The sequence below is a fragment of the Myxine glutinosa genome, chromosome 9, assembly GCF_964187855.1.
Source record: "Myxine glutinosa chromosome 9, kmMyxGlut1.1, whole genome shotgun sequence".
NCBI classification, from domain to species: domain Eukaryota; kingdom Metazoa; phylum Chordata; class Myxini; order Myxiniformes; family Myxinidae; genus Myxine; species Myxine glutinosa.
In genome coordinates, this window is record NC_136269.1 from 139,496,911 (window position 1) to 139,518,588 (window position 21,678).

The following is a 21,678-nucleotide window of genomic DNA, read 5'->3' on the forward strand; positions in this document are numbered from 1 at the left end:
CCCTGTGTCTTCTTCTTCTTCTTCTTCTTCTTCTTCTTCTGTATATTACTTGCGTTTCTTCTTTGGTTCTTTGGTTTTGTACATAATTAATAAATGTCTGGTATTCCTTATTTTGGTTTCTTCTTTCCCCCGATCGCTTTAGTCCCTTCTTTCGATTGAGTACCTGTGGCACGATTCGGCCAACCGCAATAGTCGGGTTTAGTCCTTTGTTAATGGCTCGAGCTGCGGATTGCTAAACCGCTTGGCAAATACCATCTTGTCCGTGGTTCGAGCGGTACTTGTCTCCCTGTTTTGCGGAGGGATTGGTAAAGGTATTCGGGAGAACACCTTGACCAATAACCCTGACCAATTTTACCCCGCAGAAGAGCGTTACAAGTACCAGGACCGGTCGGACGGCCAGCTTAACAGGACAAGGGGATGAAACCCCCCCTCCCCCCCCCCCCCCCCCCCCTTGCTAACGGGAGGGCCGTAACAATATTTTCGGTGTTTCACTTGGATTTCATGGTCGGTATGTTCAACGATAGAGACGAGGATAAATAAGGAAAGACATAATTTAATTCAATAACAATTAACATTTCACGTGGTTCATCAGGATATACAAATCGCTCTCAACAAATGATGACACACTGTTGTAACTGGGATCCGGTAACATCTGGTGAGTACTGCACTTGCACACATCATTCACACCTCGTTTTGAAGACCTCTCCTCACCTTTGGATGACGGTCTAGATAACCGAGAAGAGTTTCTATCAACGTCCGTGGCTGACGAGCGCCCAGCGACTGCAGGGCCACAGCAACTCGGTCCCGGACCGAGTCATCAGGATCCCACGCGGCTTCCGCTAGGGCCAGCATGAGCACTGCACATTCAGGAAATGAAAAGGTGTAGGGAAGAAAAAGGGGAAATGGAGGAAATGATCAGGTATGGGTTCGAAAAAGGGGGAATGGATAATTACAAACTATCCTTTTCATAGATTTTGGGAAATCATCTTTTGGTGATGCCGTGAGAAGTGATACGGATGAATATTAGCAAATATATAGAAGACAGGCCGATATAATTAAAACAGATACAAATTCAAGAAGTTCCCACAAAGTTGCTTTTGTTTATCAATAAAGCAAATTTGTCATCAGAACATAAACTCGCTGCGTAAAGTGTAACAAGATTTTCTGATAAGCATTGGATTACCAAATAAAACTCTCCAATAAACACTGCAATTAATAATAAAACGCCAACAAACAGAACACATAACGAAATAAAACTCTCTGGAAAAACAGAATGAATAATTAAATAAACCGAGTGAATTTGCTGGAGCCTTGTCGGTGAAGTCATTCCGTTGTGCACGTGCGGAACCTGTTAACTTGTTGAAACTTGTTTACTTGCTCCTCTCCCCCATGCCATGACACCAATTTCGCAGCCCCCTCTCCCATGCCATGACACCAATCTCCGAGCCCCTCTCTCCCATGCCATGACACCAATCTCGCAGCCCCCTCTCCCATGCCATGACACCAATCTCCGAGCCCCCCTCCCCCATGCCATGACACCAATCTCCGAGCCCCCCTCCCACATGCCATGACACCAATCTCCGAGCCCCCCTCCCCCATGCCATGACACCAATCTCCGAGCCCCCCTCCCCCATGCCATGACACCAATCTCCGAGCCCCTCTCCCCCATGCCATGACACCAATCTCCGAGCCCCCCTCCCCCCATGCCATTTTTTTTTTTTTTTTTTTTGTATACTGAATCGAGGCTCGTGAAAGAGCTAACATTTACTTCACAAACAAATCAACCAGACAAACAAAATATATAAAAAGAGGGAGCGGAAAACAAGATGGGGAGAGAAGGTGAAGCACACAAACACAACATTTGAGAGCAGGGAGATGTGTGGAAGGGAGAGGGCTTGGGGGGAGGAGGCATGGGAAGGGAGGGGGGGGTGGAGGGAGAAGTATAAAACACAAGGACACCAATGACTTCCAGGACAGAAGTTGGTATTTCAAAAAAGTGGAATTGGGGTGAAATTAGCGGGGGTAGAAAAGATCAAGGTTTTGGATGGGGGAAGATAAGAGATGGTGGTGAACAGCTGTTTTAAAGACCTGGAGGGTGGAGTGGGATTGAAGAGAGTGAGGTAGTTTGTTCCAGAGGTGGGAGAAAAGAGGAATGAAGGAGTGAAGGTGAGCAGAGAGTCTTGATTTTGGCAGTTTAACCATAAGAGGGTTGCAGGCAGATCTTGTGCGACCTGTAGGAATATTTGCGGGACAGAGCCCAGAGAGAGCTGGGGGGGCAAGGCCAGAGAGGAGTCGGTAGAAGATGGAAAGACCACCAACCTGCCTGCGGTGAGTGAGTGAGAGGCCCTTGGAGTTAGCTTCATCGCGGGAGATTCCAATGATTCTGAATGCTTTGGTTTCAACAGCGTGAAGACGAGCTAGGTGTGAAGCAGGAGCACCAGCCCAGAGGGGAGAGCAGTATTCCATTGAGCTGCGGATGAAAGCCTTGTATGTGGTGAGGAGCTCAGGTGTGCCAAGGAAGGTTCCTTGGCACACCTGACACCTGACATGTCACCTGACATGACATGTCATGCCATGACATGTCATGCCATGACACCAATCTCGCAGCCCCTCTCCCCCATGCCTTGTGGTACAACTCCAATGACCTTAGGACCTCAACGTGCGCTTTGATAAGGTGAACCACACATCTCAGTGTATTCTCATTACATCACATTTTGGTCCTAACATGGGTAACCTTATAACCCTTTATAACCAAAATTCCAATACATTACCCTTTATAACCCCAAAGTTAATGCATTACCATTTGTAAACCTAATCCTAATACAAACCAACACCCAAGCCTGTGAATAAGTCACTTGTTTAATCGATAGTTTTCCTTTGTAAACCGTGTACGCATCTTTTAGCCTGTCGGAGGAGAAATAAGAGTATTTTGCTCAACGGTGCAAATACGATAGGGCCCGAGTTCAGAGTTTAATGTGATGTTAACCCATCATGTGGAGATTACAGGGCCCGAGTTCAGAGTTTAATGTGATGTTAACCCATCATGTAGAGATCACAGGGCCCGGGTTCAGAGTTTAATGTGATGTTAACCAATCATGTGGAGATTACAGGGCCCGAGTTCAGAGTTTAATGTGATGTTAACCAATCATGTGGAGATTACAGGGCCCGAGTTCAGAGTTTAATGTGATGTTAACCCATCATGTGGAGATTACAGGGCCCGAGTTCAGAGTTTAATGTGATGTTAACCCATCATGTAGAGATCACAGGGCCCGGGTTCAGAGTTTAATGTGATGTTAACCAATCATGTGGAGATTACAGGGCCCGAGTTCAGAGTTTAATGTGATGTTAACCCATCATGTAGAGATCACAGGGCCCGGGTTCAGAGTTTAATGTGATGTTAACCAATCATGTGGAGATTACAGGGCCCGAGTTCAGAGTTTAATGTGATGTTAACCCATCATGTGGAGATTACAGGGCCCGAGTTCAGAGTTTAATGTGATGTTAACCCATCATGTGGAGATCACAGGGCCCGAGTTCAGAGTTGAATGTGATGTTAACCCATCATGTAGAATCATAGGGCCTGAGTTCAGAGTTTAATGTGATGTTAACCAATCATGTGGAGATTACAGGGCCCGAGTTCAGAGTTTAATGTGATGTTAACCCATCATGTGGAGATTACAGGGCCTGAGGTCAGAGTTTAATATGATGTTAACTCATCATGTGTAGATCACAGGGCCGGGCCCGAGTTCAGAGTTTAATGTGATGTTAACCCATCATGTGGAGATCACAGGGCCTGAGGTCAGAGTTTAATATGATGTTAACTCATCATGTAGAATCATAGGGCCTGAGTTCAGAGTTTAATATGATGTTAATCAATCATGTAGAATCATAGGGCCTGAGTTCAGAGTTTAATATGATGTTAATCAATCATGTAGAATCACAGGGCTCATGTTCAGAGTTTAATGTGACATGAAACCATCCCATCCCATGACATGCCATCCCATCTCAAGCACCCCACACCATCATATCCCATCCCATGACATGTCACCACATCCCTCCCAAGCATCACACATCCCATGACATGACACACCATCGCATCTCCAGCACAGTACACAATCCCATCCCAAGCACCGTACACCATCGCATTCCATGACACGCCATCCCATCCCATGCACCGCACACCATCATATCCCATCCCATGACATGCCATCCTATCCCACACAACAACATCCCATCCCACACAACAACATCCCATCCCACACTGCGCTACCACATACACCATCAAATCTTATCCCATGACACACTATCCCATCCCATCCCAAGCAACCCACACCATCATATCCCATCCCATGACATCCCATCCCACGCAGCACCACCACATACGCAATCGTATCATCCCATAACACACTAGCCCATCCCATCCCAAAGCACCCCACACCATCATATCCCATCCCATGACATCCCATCCCATGACACACCATCCCACACCACGCCACCACATACACCATCATATCTCGTCCCATGACACACTATCCCATCCCATCCCATTCCATCCCATTCCAAGCACCCCACACCATCCCATCCTATTCCATTCCATGACACCATCCCATGCCAAACATCCCACACCATCCCATCCCATGCACCCCACACCATCCCATCCCAAGAACCCCACACCATCCCATCCCATTGCATTGCATTCCATGACACACCATCTCATCCCAAGCACCCCACAGTCCCCACACCATCCCATCCCATTCCATGACACGCCATCCCATCCCAAGCACCCCACACCATCCCATCCCAAGCACCCCACACCATCCCATCCCATTGCATTGCATTCCATGACACACCATCCCATCCCAAACACCCCACTCCATCCCATCCCAAGCACCCCACACCATCCCATCCCATTGCACTGCATTCCATGACACGCCATCCCATCCCAAGCACCCCACACCATCCCATTCCATTCCATGACATGCCATCCCATCCCAAGCACCCCACACCATCCCATTCCATGACATGCCATCCCATCCCAAGCACCCCACACCATACCATCCCATTGCATCCCATCCCAAACACCCCACCCCACACCATCCCATTCCATGACATGCCATCCCATCCCAAGCACCCCACACCATCCCATTCCATGACATGCCATCCCATCCCAAGCACCCCACACCATCCCATCCCAAGCACCCCACACCATCCCATCCCATTGCATTGCATTCCATGACACACCATCCCATCCCATTGCATTCCATGACACACCATCCCATCCCAAACACCCCACTCCATCCCATCCCAAGCACCCCACACCATCCCATCCCATTGCATTGGATTCCATGACACGCCATCCCATCCCAAGCACCCCACACCATCCCATTCCATTCCATGACATGCCATCCCATCCCAAGCACCCCACACCATACCATTCCATGACATGCCATCCCATCCCAAGCACCCCACACCATACCATCCCATTGCATCCCATCCCAAACACCCCACACCATCCCATCCCATTGCATTCCATGACACACCATCCCATCCCAAGCACCCCACACCATCCCATCCCATTCCATTCCATAACATGCCATCCCATCCCAAGCACCCCACACCATCCCATTCCATGACATCCCATCCCATCCCAAGCACCCCACACCATACCATCCCATTGCATTCCATGACACGCCATCCCATCCCAAGCACCCCACACCATCCCATCCCATTCCATTCCATAACATGCCATCCCATCCCAAGCACCCCACACCATCCCATTCCATGACATGCCATCCCATCCCAAGCACCCCACACCATACCATCCCATTGCATTCCATGACACACCATCCCATCCCAAGCACCCCACACCATCCCATCCCAAGCACCCCACACCATCCCATCCCATTGCATTCCATGACACACCATCCCATCCCAAACACCCCACTCCATCCCATCCCAAGCACCCCACACCATCCCATCCCATTGCATTGCATTGCATTCCATGACACGCCATCCCATCCCAAGCACCCCACACCATCCCATTCCATGACATGCCATCCCATCCCAAGCACCCCACACCATCCTATTCCATGACATGCCATCCCATCCCAAGCACCCCACACCATCCCATTCCATGACATGCCATCCCATCCCAAGCACCCCACACCATACCATCCCATTGCATTCCATGACACACCATCCCATCCCAAACACCCCACACCATCCCATCCCATTGCATTGCATTCCATGACACGCCATCCCATCCCAAGCACCCCACACCATCCCATCCCATTCCATGACATGCCATCCCATCCCAAGCACCCCACACCATCCCATTCCATGATATGCCATCCCATCCAAAGCACCCCACACCATACCATCCCATTGCATTCCATGACACACCATCCTATCCCAAACACCCCACACCATCCCATCCCAAACACCCCACATCATCCCATCCCATTGCATTGCATTCCATGACACGCCATCCTATCCCAAGCACCCCACACCATCCCATCCCATTGCATTCCATGACACGTCATCCCATCCCAAGCACCGCACACCATCCCATCCCATCCCATTGCATTCCATGACACGTCATCCCATCCCAAGCACCGCACACCATCCCATCCCATTGCATTCCATGACACGTCATCCCATCCCAAGCACCGCACACCATCCCATCCCATCCCATTGCATTCCATGACACGTCATCCCATCCCAAGCACCCCACACCATCCCATCCCATTGCATTCCATGACACACCATCCCATCCCAAACACCCCACTCCATCCCATCCCAAGCACCCCACACCATCCCATCCCATTGCATTGCATTGCATTCGATGACACGCCATCCCATCCCAAGCACACCACACCATCCCATTCCATTCCATGACATGCCATCCCATCCCAAGCACCCCACACCATCCCATTCCATGACATGCCATCCCATCCCAAGCACCCCACACCATCCCATTCCATGACATGCTATCCCATCCCAAGCACCCCACACCATCCCATTCCATGACATGCCATCCCATCCCAAGCACCCCACACCATACCATCCCATTGCATTGCATTCCATGACACGCCATCCCATCCCAAGCACCCCACACCATCCCATCCCATTCCATGACATGCCATCCCATCCCAAGCACCTCACACCATCCCATTCCATGACATGCCATCCCATCCAAAGCACCCCACACCATACCATCCCATTGCATTCCATGACACACCATCCCATCCCAAACACCCCACACCATCCCATCCCAAACACCCCACATCATCCCATCCCATTGCATTGCATTCCATGACACGCCATCCCATCCCAAGCACCCCACACCATCCCATCCCATTCCATGACATGCCATCCCATCCCAAGCACCCCACACCATCGCATCCCATTGCATTGCATTGCATTCCATGACACGCCATCTCATCCCAAGCACCGCACACCATCCCATCCCATCCCATCCCATTGCATTCCATGACACGTCATCCCATCCCAAGCACCGCACACCATTCCATCCCATCCCATTGCATTCCATGACACGTCATCCCATCCCAAGCACCGCACACCATCCCATCCCATTGCATCCCATCCCAAGCACCGCACACCATCATATCCCATCCCATTCCATGACATGTCATCCCATCCCATCCTTCTCAAGCACTCTACACCATCACACATCGCATCCCAAGCACCGTACACCATCCCATCCCATGACTGTGACACACCATCCTATCAGTATCCCACACAACAACGCACCACCCCACGTCGCGCACCACATATACACCTATTTTACCTCCGCTCTGCTTTGTATCCATGGTCAGGATAAACTCGCACGATCTCGATGTCACCCTCGTGTTCCTCGCATGTTTATTTTAACTTCTCTCCGAATACCTCAACCTCGCATGTCGTGACACCTCCTCGGGTCGTGGCTTCTCTTCCGTAAACTCATCGAGGAAAGTCTCCTTTGTGAATCAATATTAAACACTCGTGCGGACATTAACATCCAGTTTAAAAATATAAAATCTCCACGAGCGGCTTAGAACATTCACATCGATCTCACTGACAGACAAAATCCGAAGGACCGCCCGAGCCGCCACCAGCCCGGCTGAGGCGTGACCGTCACGCGCGATGCGTCATGAGAACAGGAGGGAGGAGCTAATGTGATCCGTGGTTAGCGGGGGTCGTGCATCGCGGAGCATGCCGGCAGGCAACTGTCCAGTGACTATGTTGTAGTTACACACTCGCTTTACAAGTTGGCGGCTTACACAAAACAAAACTCTTCACATTATGATACAAACATGAAACTTGGCACTGATGGTCTTATCTAGATACAATTTAAACAGTCGATTAGCCAACTCGAAATTTCAACATGGCGTCCATCGTTTTCAAATCATCGTATGTGGTATGCAGCAGAAAACCTCTGCTCACTGGTTCCTTCAACACTAAAATGAAGAAAGGCCAGATGTTCTGGTTATTACCCCCCTGTGCCTCCTAATCTGTCGCAACCTGCCTCCACAGGTCGTATCGATTTGGATCCGAGATCTGCCTGCACTGTCAACCACATGTCGCTCCTGCACCCTGTGGACGTTTCAACCAGTGGCCCAACCAATGATCATCTTCTTGAGGCCTCTAATTTGTTGTCCGAGTTTCGTTTGTTGTCCGGGTTCCGCTCGATGTTTGCATTAAACCCCATTGGATCAGAGCCTGACTGTGTGGCATCGCCTTAACCCCAATTGGATCTGAGCCTGACTGTGTGGCATCTCCTTAACAAGTACTGACCGTGTCGGCCATGTATTAAGAAAACTGTGGTTCCCGCTCAAGGCTGTTTTCTCTGCTCGATCATGGATCATGGATGAGTTGCTTTTCAAATTCCCCCTGAGGAACACCACTCAACCGAGCAAGGCTCATGATATATCACTCCCGTCATCTTGTCCACATTGGGAATGCATGACATCACACGTCTCCCGGGAAATCCAACCTGTCCGATGACATCATGAATCTGGAGCTGTCATATATTGCATTGACATGAAAAGCTTAAAGTCCTCTGTCACATCCAAAACGTTCTAAAGCTTTTCTTGTATCTAGAGAAGCTTCACGGAGTCAATGGACAGGGTGTTTCAAAATTCAGGAATATTTATTTAGTTATTACCTGTGCCACCATAGGTGAATGTAGGTTATGTTTTCACCCCTGTGTTACATATTTATGTGAATGTATGGGAATTACCATTCAGGTCTTTGCTTATCCGTGTGGAGTATATTAAGTTGTTGTGGTTGGAGGGTCAGGAGCCCTTCGGAGGGAGTGGCCGGAAACGGAAGTGGCCGGAAACGGAAGTGACCGAAAAGGAAAGAAGAAAAGACACGAGGGAACAGGACGAGTCTTCTTCTTGATCTTCCTCGCCCCGCGACGATAAAAGGTGGAATCGACCCCGCGCTGCGTGGAAAACAGAGGCGTTCCGAAACCCGTTTGGCGAGAGGAGTTACCTGGACGCGTAACTACCTTTTGACACGTCAAGTCCCCGTGAGTTCGTGCACGGAACCAAGCGGTCGCACGTTGGGCCACGCGCGCGTTGCAAACCGCGCTTGGTTTTGCCCCGTCTACAAGGACGCGTACGGGTCGCACGTTGAGCCTCGCACGCGTTGCAAACCGCGCTTGGTTTGCCCCGTCTACAAGGACGCGTACGGGTCGCACGTCGAGCCTCGCACGCGTTGCAACCCGCGCTTGGTTTTGCCCCGTCTACAAGGACGCGTACGGGTCGCACTTTGGGGCCTCGCGCGCGTTGGAAGCCGCGCTGGATTTTGCCCCGTTGCTTGGCAAGGAGGGGCGCTGCAGCAGCTGTCCCCAGTACGAAACGGCACGTTTGGAGCACGTCCGCCCGGGGTTCGTTCAACCGCCCGTGTGCGGAGACGAGAGACATTGTGAGAGACATTGACCACGGAGGGAGTCAGGAGTGGGGCTCACGTGAGGAATATATAAGATGGCCATCTTAGAGTTAGTGTAGATGAGTTTGCATCTTTGTAATATTGATTGTGCATTGTTGATGGTTGTTGATTGCTCAGGGAATATATTATTGATTATTCCGGACCCTTGGTGTGGGGTTTCTTCTTGACCGGAATTCATATGGGTTGCGTTACGAAAGCTCATATATATCATCCTACTTGCTGGCGAAGGTCCTCTCACGGTCCGGGGGTCACCGAGACCAGGTAGTCACCGAGGGGACCACGTAACAGAATTGGGGGCTCGTCCGGGATCTACAATTGTATAAAATAATAAAATAATAATTTTCAGTAATTAAAATTTATTAATTAATTATTAATTGGTAAATTTTTTTGTTTTGAGAAATTGCGGTAAAATCTTGGGTGAAGGTTAACAGGTGTTAACGATAGGCACCATGGCGTTTGAGGCACAGTTCCGAGCGTTGCTAAAGTCGGACCTCTTGAAATTGGCCAAACATTTTAACTTGGAGGTCCGAACTAATTTGAGGAAGGCAGAGTTGCAGGCCACGGTGATACAATCTATGGTGGGATTAGGAACATGGGACGAGTTAGCCTGGGAGTGGCTACCCGAAGAACCAGAAGACGTTGAGCTCCGGAAACTGGAGTTGCAGATACGGAGCCAGGAACGGATTAAAGAAGAAGCAAGGAAAGCAGAAGAGAGGAGAGAAGAGAAACAAGCAGAGGAAAGGAGAGTGGAACGAGAACTCCAGGAAAGGTTAGCAGAAGAAGAAAGGAAAGCAGAAAAGGAAAGAGCAGAAGAAGAAAGGAAAGCAGAAAAGGAAAGAGCAGAAGAAGAAAGGAAAGCAGAAAAGGAAAGAGCAGAAGAAGAAAGGAAAGCAGAAAAGGAAAGAGCAGAAGAAGAAAGGAAAGCAGAAGAGAGGAGGGAAGAGAAACAAGCGGAGGAAAGGAGAGTGGAACGAGAACTCCAGGAAAGGTTAGAAGGGAGAAAAGCAGAGGAGAGGAGAGCTGCAAGGGACCTCGAAGCAGAGGAGAGAAAAGCGGAAAGGGAATTAAAGGAACGTGACATGGAGCTTCAGCAAGAAATCAAATTCAAGGAGCTGGAGTTAATGAGAGAACGGGGAGAGGCACCACCCTTGCTGACGGGGTCGACACCTAACCAGAAAACCTGGGATGTGGGCAGACATGTGAGGCTGGTTCCACCGTTCAGTGAAAAAGAAGTCGCGAAATTTTTTCCACACTTTGAGAAAGTGGCTCGACAATTAAACTGGCCGGAGGAGGCATGGACCATACTCGTGCAAAGTGTGCTGGTGGGGAAAGCTCAGGAAATTTATTCGGCGCTACCAATGGACCAATGTGCAGATTATGAGGTACTGAAGAAGCACATCCTCAAGGCCTATGAGTTGGTTCCGGAAGCTTACAGGCAAAAATTCAGGAATGCCAGGAAGAGGGAGAGTGAGACCCATGTGGAGTTTGCCAGAGTGAAAGAAAACATGTTTGATCGGTGGTGTGAGTCAAAAGGAGTCGGGAAAGACTTCGAGGCATTGCGGGACTTGATCCTGGTGGAGGAATTCCAGCAGTGTGTCCACGAGGACATCAAAGTGTACCTGCAGGAAAAGAAGGTACCAAAGTTGTGGGACGCAGCCACCATGGCAGATGATTATGCCTTAACCCACCGAATAGGGGTCCACGAACCTAACTCCTCGCCTAGATCTCCGCAGGGGAGGTGGGGAACAGCAGGTGCGGAGAACGACCATACATGGCGGCGGCCTCGAGATGATTATGGGGACAACTATGATACCCCACCGGTTCGAAATCAGAGGGATGCGGGCCCAAGACAAACTTATAGTTCGGGGGGCCCGAGGCAGACCCCGAGTTTTTCCTCCGGACCTACTTGCGCGTTTTGCAAGAAACCTGGACACTTGATGTCCAGTTGTTACCTCATGAAAAGGGACAACCCAGAGCGGAGTCCGACTATTACAACTCCGAATGCGATGGCTAGCGTAAGAAATCGCCATCAAAAGGGTTACCAACCATTTATTTCAGAGGGGTTTGTGTCACTGGATGGAGCCTCGACTAACCGGAGACCGGTTAGGATATTGAGGGACACAGGGGCCCATCAATCTTTAATGCTTGAAGGCATTTTGCCATGGTCCGAGGAGACGGCAACGGGGGATAGTGTTCGTTTACAGGGGATCGGGGGTGGTGTTAGTGCTCCCCTTCAGGTCATCCAGTTGGAGTCCGATTTGGTGTCAGGACCGGTCACCGTCGGTTTACAAGCCACGCTTCCTGTAGAGGGTGTATCTGTGGTTATCGGGAATGATTTGGCCGGGGGTCAAGTTTATGGTAACCTGAGGGTTGGTAAAGAGCCCAGCAGGGAGAATAACACCACACCAGCTCGGGATGGCGACAAAAGTGCCAAGTTGTTTGTAGGGGGACTGAACTTCAAAACAGAGGAAGAAATTCTGACCTCTGTCTTCAACAGATATGGGCCGCTGGTGGTAAGAGACTGGGAAACGCAACAGTCAAGAGGGTTCGGCTTTGTCAGGTTTGCCAGCACAAAAGACGCCAGAGAGACAGAGAAGAATTGGAATGGCAAGGATTTGGAGGGTCGGACCATAACAGTAGGGAAGGCATTTCGTAGGCGTCGAGAGGTCTACAGGAGAGGACAACTGGGCGGTAGTTTTGGTGGGGGCCGCAATCAAAATTATTATGGAGGCTCCCTGAGTTACGGCCGCTCCCGAAGGAAGGATTGGCAAAGTAGGGGCCGAGAAGGAGACCGCTATTCATGGGACTACAGGGACCAGTGGTCCCACCCTAATTATTAGGGAAGTTCTGAGAAGTTGAAGCACTGAAGGCGGCGGAGCCGCCGAGCCAAGATTCCTACACGAATTAACCGTGAACGCCGTTCCTAAAGGCGTCCATGTAGTGAACTTTCATGCACGGACTAACCGTGAACTCCACGTTCCTCAAGGCGCCCCTGTAGAGAACTTTCCTGCACGGACTAACCGTGAACTCCGCGTTCCTAAAGGCATCCATGTAGTGAATACTCGGCTTGGCCTCCCGGAAAAAGTGTTATCGAGTTGCTTAACTTTGGATCTTTGATCAACCCCTTAACCTTCATTCCCAAGAAACTCACGGTCAAAGTCAGAGGGTCATGAGATGGAGTTTGATTTGGCAGGGACAATGTCGTTGTTGGTACTTAGTCCAGAGGGAGTAATCTGGAGGGGTTGAGTTATCTGGTTTGTTTCTCCAAATTGGCCGGCGAAGAAAGTTTTCGCTGGGTTCAAACTTTCTTTCTTGAAGGGGGGGAGTGTTACATATTTATGTGAATGTATGGGAATTACCATTCAGGTCTTTGCTTATCCGTGTGGAGTATATTAAGTTGTTGTGGTTGGAGGGTCAGGAGCCCTTCGGAGGGAGTGGCCGGAAACGGAAGTGGCCGGAAACGGAAGTGACCGAAAAGGGAAGAAGAAAAGACACGAGGGAACAGGACGAGTCTTCTTCTTGATCTTCCTCGCCCCGCGACGACAAAAGGTGGAATCGACCCCGCGCTGCGTGGAAAACAGAGGCGTTCCGAAACCCGTTTGGCGAGAGGAGTTACCTGGACGCGTAACTACCTTTTGACACGTCAAGTCCCCGTGAGTTCGTGCACGGAACCAAGCGGTCGCACGTTGGGCCACGCGCGCGTTGCAAACCGCGCTTGGTTTTGCCCCGTCTACAAGGACGCGTACGGGTCGCACGTTGAGCCTCGCACGCGTTGCAAACCGCGCTTGGTTTGCCCCGTCTACAAGGACGCGTACGGGTCGCACGTCGAGCCTCGCACGCGTTGCAACCCGCGCTTGGTTTTGCCCCGTCTACAAGGACGCGTACGGGTCGCACTTTGGGGCCTCGCGCGCGTTGGAAGCCGCGCTGGATTTTGCCCCGTTGCTTGGCAAGGAGGGGCGCTGCAGCAGCTGTCCCCAGTACGAGACGGCACGTTTGGAGCACGTCCGCCCGGGGTTCGTTCAACCGCCCGTGTGCGGAGACGAGAGACATTGTGAGAGACATTGACCACGGAGGGAGTCAGGAGTGGGGCTCACGTGAGGAATATATAAGATGGCCATCTTAGAGTTAGTGTAGATGAGTTTGCATCTTTGTAATATTGATTGTGCATTGTTGATGGTTGTTGATTGCTCAGGGAATATATTATTGATTATTCCGGACCCTTGGTGTGGGGTTTCTTCTTGACCGGAATTCATATGGGTTGCGTTACGAAAGCTCATATATATCATCCTACTTGCTGGCGAAGGTCCTCTCACGGTCCGGGGGTCACCGAGACCAGGTAGTCACCGAGGGGACCACGTAACAGGACCATCCGAGGGGACCATCTAGAGAAGCTTCACGGAGTCAATGGACAGGGTGTTTCAAAATTCAGGAATATTTATTTAGTTATTACCTGTGCCACCATAGGTGAATGTAGGTTATGTTTTCACCCCTGTTTGTTTGTTTGTGGATAGGATATCTCAAAAATTTGTGGACGGATTCGGCCGAAATTTGGTGCAGATGTTGAGTAGATGACAAGGACAAATTGATTAGATTTTGGTGGAGATTCGATTCCAGATCCGGCCTATCAGTGGGATACAAAACGTAAACTGTTCTGCCTGGTGGAGGTGTGCTCTCTATCGAACGCTGTTCTAGTTTTGTTTCGAAACGACGCCTTTGAGGTGGATAGGACGTCGTGGACCGATATTGTCCCCATGTAGTCCAGATTTATTGACACTTGACTTTTGTCTCTGGGGACACCTGAAATCAGTAGTTTCAACAAGACCCCATACTATTGAAGAATTAAACAATGAAATCAGAAATGAATGTGATAAAATCTCCAACCTGACAGATCTCTCGATCCAGGCCGCGGCCGATAAACCGGACATCATCTGTTTAACAGAATCCTTCTTCCCACAGGACGTCCCTGGCTCCTTAGTGTCTGTCCCCAGTTACTGTCTCCTCTGACTGCATAGGCCTGAACCCCATTCTAGTGGTGGAGTTGCATTTTACATCAAGAACTCAATTTCTCACTTAGACACCAAATCCCCAGGAGTACCTCCGGCTGCGACTTCCCCTCCATTCCCACCTCCTGTTTGTCTGTGTGATGTACTGTCCTCCGAACAGTGATGACTCCATCTACATATATCTATATCTCCCTCTCTCAACATGGACAAACTTTTAAGCACCCCAACTCTCTCTTCCTCATATGTGGTGATTCTAATAGTCACCATACTAATTGGCTGGGTGTTGGTACCTCTCTCACCAGCCGTGGCACTTCAGCAAAGGACTTCTGTGACTCCATGGGACTGACGACTCAATCTGTGAACGTTGAAACTCCCAAAATCCAGAATCACTGCTCATGCACCTCCACTTATTTGTGTCGATGTTCAGAAACATTCAAAGCTACAGGTAAGAATCGATACCGGTATATGTATGTCAGGGAATACCAGCAGATGGGACACCCAGCTTAACATCCAACCGGTATGACAGTTTATACCTGGATTGGGATTGAAACCCAAGCTAGACAGCTTAGAGGTGAATGTGTATGTACCTCTCGGCCATCCTGCCAGACGACGACTCCTACTACTACAGCAACAGCCCCAATTGATCCCACCTTATGGGTTCAGGTGCACAAGTTTTCCCTCTCCACACCCCAATATCCGAAGCATCCTCTCTCTGCATCCATACTTCTCTCATGTTCCTCTCCACCTACATTTTGTTCTCCTTCTCCTCCTGCTCCTGCCAATGTCAAAGACCTGCCCAGCCACATCCCCTCCTCCCTCCTGAGCACATACCCCTACACCTGTACGCCTGCCTCTCATGCCTTTTCACTTGCGTCTCTTACACCTTACCACCTTCTCGGGCTCAAAGAGATCCCCATCAGGCCTCTCAGCATCCCAATCTCCAACCTCTCTTCCTTTCTCAAGGCCAAGCCCTGCACTCCATAAAGAGAAGTTCGATCTTATTACCATTTTGTAAATGTTCACTCTCAACCTAAGCAGAATCTTTCGATCTTAAACAACCCTACAAAGCACTCCTTCACCTCATCCTCTCTGTAACTACCACCTCCTCCAAAGTAAAACCCAGGTACAGTGCTTGGAGTTGCCTACCTGTTTTAACTCCATTACCTGCCTGATCCCTAATATCCACATCCTCTCTTGTTCACCATACCTGTTTTCACCACGTTTATACGCAGTTACCGACTTTCCAAGCTTTCCTGCCATGCAACCATTGCGTTGCGACGTCCCTCAATGTCCGAAGTCACCACCCAATAATCTGCAAACACCTCCCAAAGTACCCTGGGAAATTTAGGGAGATTTGATTATGGGACATAATCGGTCGGAATTGCGTCTTTAACTTTGTCATCTCATCTCACCGGCTCCAAAGCAGGGAAGCCCCTTTACACATGACGACCCCTGACATGTAGCAGCTGCTGCTGCCACTCAACCTGCCCAGGGACAGAAATAACCAAAGTGCCATGCTCTAAGAGTCCAAAGAAACGACTCGCCATGCATACTCCACTCGGTACCCTCTCCCTGGTGTTCACAATACTTGCATTCAATTGCAAGTCCAGCAGTTCCATCGGCCTGCCCTCTGGTGAGTCTGACCTATTCTTTGCTTCAATATGGTGGTACTTAGCATGGGTTTGTAACAACCGCTCCTTGTGCAGGTGTGAGTGGACCGTGTCCTCATCACCTGACTGGCGAGGCTGTCAAGCATGGCTGTGTATCCGATGGGGACTGCCCGGAGGAGACGCACTGCTGCACCTTGGATTGTGGTCCGGTCTGCGTGTCGCGTACATATGGTGGGGACAGTTTACGGTGATCGTCTCACTTCTTGATGTACATGTATGGTTGTGCTCATTTAGTTCAACTTCTGTTTTCCTGCTTGTCCACTCCGGCTGTGTTGCGGATTTTACCCATGTGGGAGAAAGCCTGCATCCAGGTAATGAAAAGTAGAGGGGCTAATGGAAGGCCACGGAGTAGTCCGTATGTCTTGTTACCGACATGTTTGTTTTACCCCAGTGAATTTTGTTGCAATGCCATTATTACCTTCACCAGAGGAGAGGGTATTGCATTCGGGTCCGCTTGATACTTGCAAAATTTTGCAAAACTTGCAAAAGTTTTTCCAAGTATATTAGTTGGTCTTGTGCGTTAGTCTGTCTGTCTGTCTGTCTGTCTGTTTGTATGTCTGTATGTCATTCGCCTACAGGTCACAATTTTAAACCGATCTTCACGAAACTTCACGAAATGGCAGAGTTGGTCAAAATGAAGAAGAATATTGATCTTGAGGTTAATGGTCAAAGGTCATCTTGAGGTCAAATTTTTAAAATTGTCATTTTCCATTCGATTGACTTGAAAGTTGAACAGCATTTGCATTTTGATTCACTAAGTTGGGAAAGCAACTTTTTTGAGGGCAATAGGTCAAAGGTCAACTCAAGGTCAAACTTTTAAAATAATCAATGTGCATCTGAAAAATAATCAATTTTCATTTGATTGACCAGAGCTATGATTAAGATCGTCAATTTTAATCTTAATGAAATGGACAATTTGATATCTACATGGCAACTTTTTTCTGGGGGCGCAGTGGGTGGGGGTTGGTGGATTATGCAACTATCGTGCGATGCACGGTCTTTCTTGTTTGTTTGTCTGTTTGTTCGTCTGTCTGTCTGTCTGCACAGAACGTGAGCATGCTTTTCTCTGCAGCCGTGGGTCTGATTGACACAAAAATGTCACCAAAGGATCCAGGTCCAGATATTCCCCAAAATCATTTCGTCCTTGTCACACACCCAAACTGTACACCAAGTTTCGTCGGAATCTATCCACAACTTTTTCAGATATCCTGCTCACAAGCAAATCTACCGACTCCTCTCCGGCCTTGCTCCCCCAGCTCTCTCTGTGCTCTGTCCCCCCAATATTCCAATATTCCAATATTCCTTCAGGTCGCACAAGATCTGCCTGCAACCCTCTTCTGGTTAAACTGCCAAAGTCTAGGCTCTCTGCTCACCTTCACTCTTTCATTCCCCTTTTCTCCCGCCTCTGGAACAAACTCCCCCACTCCCTTCAATCCCACTCCTCCCTCCAGGTCTTTAAAACAGCTGTTCACCACCATCTCTTATCTTCCCCCATCGAAAACCTTGATCTTTTCTACCCCCGGTAATTCACCCCAGAGTCCTTGCAGTGTTCATATGTTTTAATCCTCTCCCACCTCCCCCCAAGTCCTCCCGATGTCCCTGTTCTCAAATGTTGTGTTTGTGTCCTTCCCCCTCTCTTTTGTGTCCTTCCCCCTCTCTCCCCATCTTGTCTACCGCTCCCCTTGTTTTTTGTGTTTTGTGTGTCGGTTTGTCTTTTTGTGTGATTAATGTTAGCTCTTTCACGAGCCTCGATCTTGTATACAAAAAAAAAAAAAAGACCAAAAATTGGTGTGAAAACATAACCTTCGGTGGCGGAGGTAACTAGAAAGAACAATCAGTGATTGTAGACCCTCGCCAGGACTTATTTTGTATGGTGTGTGTGTGTGTGTGTGTGTGTGTGTGTGTGTGTGTGTGTGTGTGTGTGTGTGTGTGTGTGTACGTACGATGCATGTTTATGTTCATACAGCGGACAAACAGACCTTTTCAGTTTTATTGTATAGATCATGTTCCAATCAAATGTATTTTATAGATGCATGTATTTTACTGACGTAAACCTATTTTTATACATTTACTTTATAGACATACTCACATTCTAATAGTATGTACTTTATAGACATACTTGTATTCTAATGGTACAGCATGTACCTTTTGAGGTACTCGATTGAAAAAAAAAGATAACGTTTAATACAGCCAGCCTACCACCATGTGGCGTTTGTGGACTACATTAGCACATTATGTGCAGACAGATAGCCAGACAGCCATACATACCAACACATAAACAAACAAGAAGACATCGTGCAGAGCACGATACTTGCAAAATCCACCCCCTCCCCACCCCCGCCCCCCCCCAACCCCTCCACCCCAAAAAGGATGCCATTGATCCATCAAATTGTACATTTCATCCAGATTAAAATTGACGATGTCAGGTTAATAGGATGAAAATTGACGGTTTTTCAGATGAAAATTGATGATTTTGGAAGTTTGACCTCGAGTTGACCTTCGACCTTTTGACCTCAAATAGTTGGTTTCCCTATTTCGTGACTCCATGTGCAAATGCTGTTCATTTTCCAAGTGAATGGGATGAAAATTGATGGTGTTTCTGATGAAAATGGATTTTGGCAATTTGATCCTCGAGTTGACCTTTGACCTTTTGACCTCAAAAATAGTAGGTTTTCCAGTTTAATGACTCAATATGTTCAATTTTCAAGTCAATCGGATTAAAATGGCGATTTTAGAAATTTGACCTCCAGATGACCTTTGACCTCAAAGTCAATAGGCTTCTCAATTGTGACGACTTCTACAACTTGGTGAAGTTTCATGACGATCGGTTTAGAATTGTGACCTGTAGGCTGGTGACAAACAAAAACAAACAGACAGAATAACAAACGCAACCGACCAATATACTTGAAAAATCTTCGATTTTGCAAGTAACAAGAAGACGTCTTGCAGAGCACGATACTTGTGAAATCCCGAAAACAGACTGGACCTCAAAAATTAATGGCACGATATGCAAATTCTCTTCAAATTTTAAGTCAATCGGATGAAAATTGAGGATTTTAGAAATTGCACCTAAGTTGTTGACCTTTGGCCTATGTTGACCTCAAAAATAATTGGTGGTTGAATTCAGTGACCTGATGTGCAAATTCTCTTCAAATTTCAAGTCAATCGGATGAAAATTGAGGATTTTAGAAATTGCACCTAAGTTGTTGACCTTTGGCCTATGTTGACCTCAAAAATAATTGGTGGTTGAATTCAGTGACCTGATGTGCAAATTCTCTTCAAATCTTAAGTCAATCGGATGAAAATTGAGGATTTTAGAAATTGCACCTAAGTTGTTGACCTTTGGCCTATGTTGACCTCAAAAATAATTGGTGGTTGAATTCAGTGACCTGATGTGCAAATTCTCTTCAAATCTTAAGTCAATCGGATGAAAATTGAGGATTTTAGAAATTGCACCTAAGTTGTTGACCTTTGGCCTATGTTGACCTCAAAAATAATTGGTGGTTGAATTCAGTGACCTGATGTGCAAATCCTCTTCAAATATCAAGTCAATATACGATGAAAATTGAGAATTTTAGAAAATTCACCTCCAGTGTTGGCCTTTGGCCTATGTTGACCTTTTGACCTCAAGGCCAAAAGGCTTCTTCCTTATGACAAACTCAACCATTTGGTGAAGTTTTGTGAAGATCGATTTTAAATTGCACACAGGTAAAACAGACAAACAGACAGACAGAATAACAGACGTGACCAACCAATGTACTTAAAGAAATCTTCGATACATCTCTGGCGAGGGTAGTAAGAATCGAGGAACAGGAAGTAAACGACCCTCTTGTACCGTTAAGTCAATTAGCTCTACCATCCCAGGTTCAGACTGACATGCTTGTGTGTGATGACATGCTTGTGTGTGATGACATGCTTGTGTGTGATGACATGCTTGTGTGTGATGACATGCTTGTGTGTGATGACATGCTTGTGTGTGATGACATGCTTGTGTGTGATGACACGCTTGTGTGATGACATGCTTGTGTGTGATGACATGCTTGTGCTTGTGCGACTGACATGCTTGTGCGTGCGTCCACTCGTTCCTGTTGTACAGTTAAACAGGGTGTGTGCCCTCGATCACTGCCCAGCGGAGGAGTGTGCGCCGAATACTGTGCCAACGACTCCGAGTGCCCCGGAGTGCAGAAGTGCTGTGCCACCACCTGTGGGCACCAGTGCGCTGACCCCTACCTCGGTAAACCTCAAAGTCCTCCAAACACACATTTTTTCTTTATATTAAGTAGATTCGGCACGAGTTGTGTGCCCTCGTTGGTTAAAACCTGTCCCATGGGTGCACCTCTACTTCCCTCCCATTGGTGTGCTCCAGTGAAACCAGGCCGATGTCCTGATCCCAGACCGACTGGTCTTTGCGCGGAGTTCTGCCACCACGACGGGGACTGCTCAGGTATCCTCAAGTGCTGTCTGAGCACCTGCGGCCACGTGTGTGCGGATCCTTGCGAGTGAGGGTCGGTGTTCTAAAGGAACAAGAAGACCGAAGTGTGCAATTAGACCATTTGTTTGACAGAATTCACCTGAACAAGCGCTTACTAAGATGTCATCAATGGTTTGCTATGAAAACGAGAGAAATCCCATGTTGGCTTTTACGACTGGCAGTGCTTTACGACTGGTAGTGCTTTACGATTGGCAGTGCATGCTTTAAGGAATCCAGTCCATGGAACCATCATGTGGTTCCCAAGAAAGTCTCAATAAATGAGAGGTTTGTTGCTTTAACTCGCATGTAGCGTGTGCTCCACCTTTCTGAAGGGTGGGTATAATCCACCTGCCATGCGAAAAATCCCACCACCCATTTCTCAAGAGGAGCTCAGGTGTACTGGTCTTGGAGTTTACATCAGGTTGGTGGGACATCCTCAACACCTGTACTGTCACCATAACAGGATCTTCTTCAGTCATACCCATCAGACAATAGAGGTTTAACTCTGAACCTGCCCTCCTGTCTACAGGTTGGTGAAGATGGCATGGCTCCAATGGAGAAGTGCTTGAGTCATGCA

The 21,678-nt window shown here is 48.4% G+C and overlaps 2 protein-coding genes across 2 annotated transcripts in view; one reads left to right on the forward strand and one right to left on the reverse strand.

Annotated features, from left to right (window-relative positions):
- The window catches only part of LOC137434857 (maestro heat-like repeat-containing protein family member 1), a 109,164-nt gene extending 101,205 nt beyond the window's left edge, over positions 1 to 7,959 (reverse strand). The window contains exons 1-2 of the mRNA XM_078785140.1: positions 7,811 to 7,959; positions 712 to 857 (exon numbers count right to left, since the gene is read on the reverse strand). Of these exons, the coding sequence (XP_078641266.1) occupies positions 712 to 857; positions 7,811 to 7,832 (168 nt within the window). The 5' untranslated portion in view covers positions 7,833 to 7,959. The remainder of the gene's footprint in view (positions 1 to 711; positions 858 to 7,810) is intronic.
- Positions 7,960 to 16,389: 8,430 nt separating this feature from the next.
- Positions 16,390 to 21,406, forward strand: LOC137434856 (uncharacterized). The gene is made up of 4 exons (XM_068128008.2): positions 16,390 to 16,593; positions 16,667 to 16,801; positions 20,727 to 20,864; positions 20,997 to 21,406. Exons 1-4 carry the CDS (start codon positions 16,506 to 16,508, stop codon positions 21,131 to 21,133), a joined length of 498 nt encoding a protein of 165 aa, XP_067984109.1. The 5' UTR covers positions 16,390 to 16,505; the 3' UTR covers positions 21,134 to 21,406.
- Positions 21,407 to 21,678: the final 272 nt, after the last annotated feature.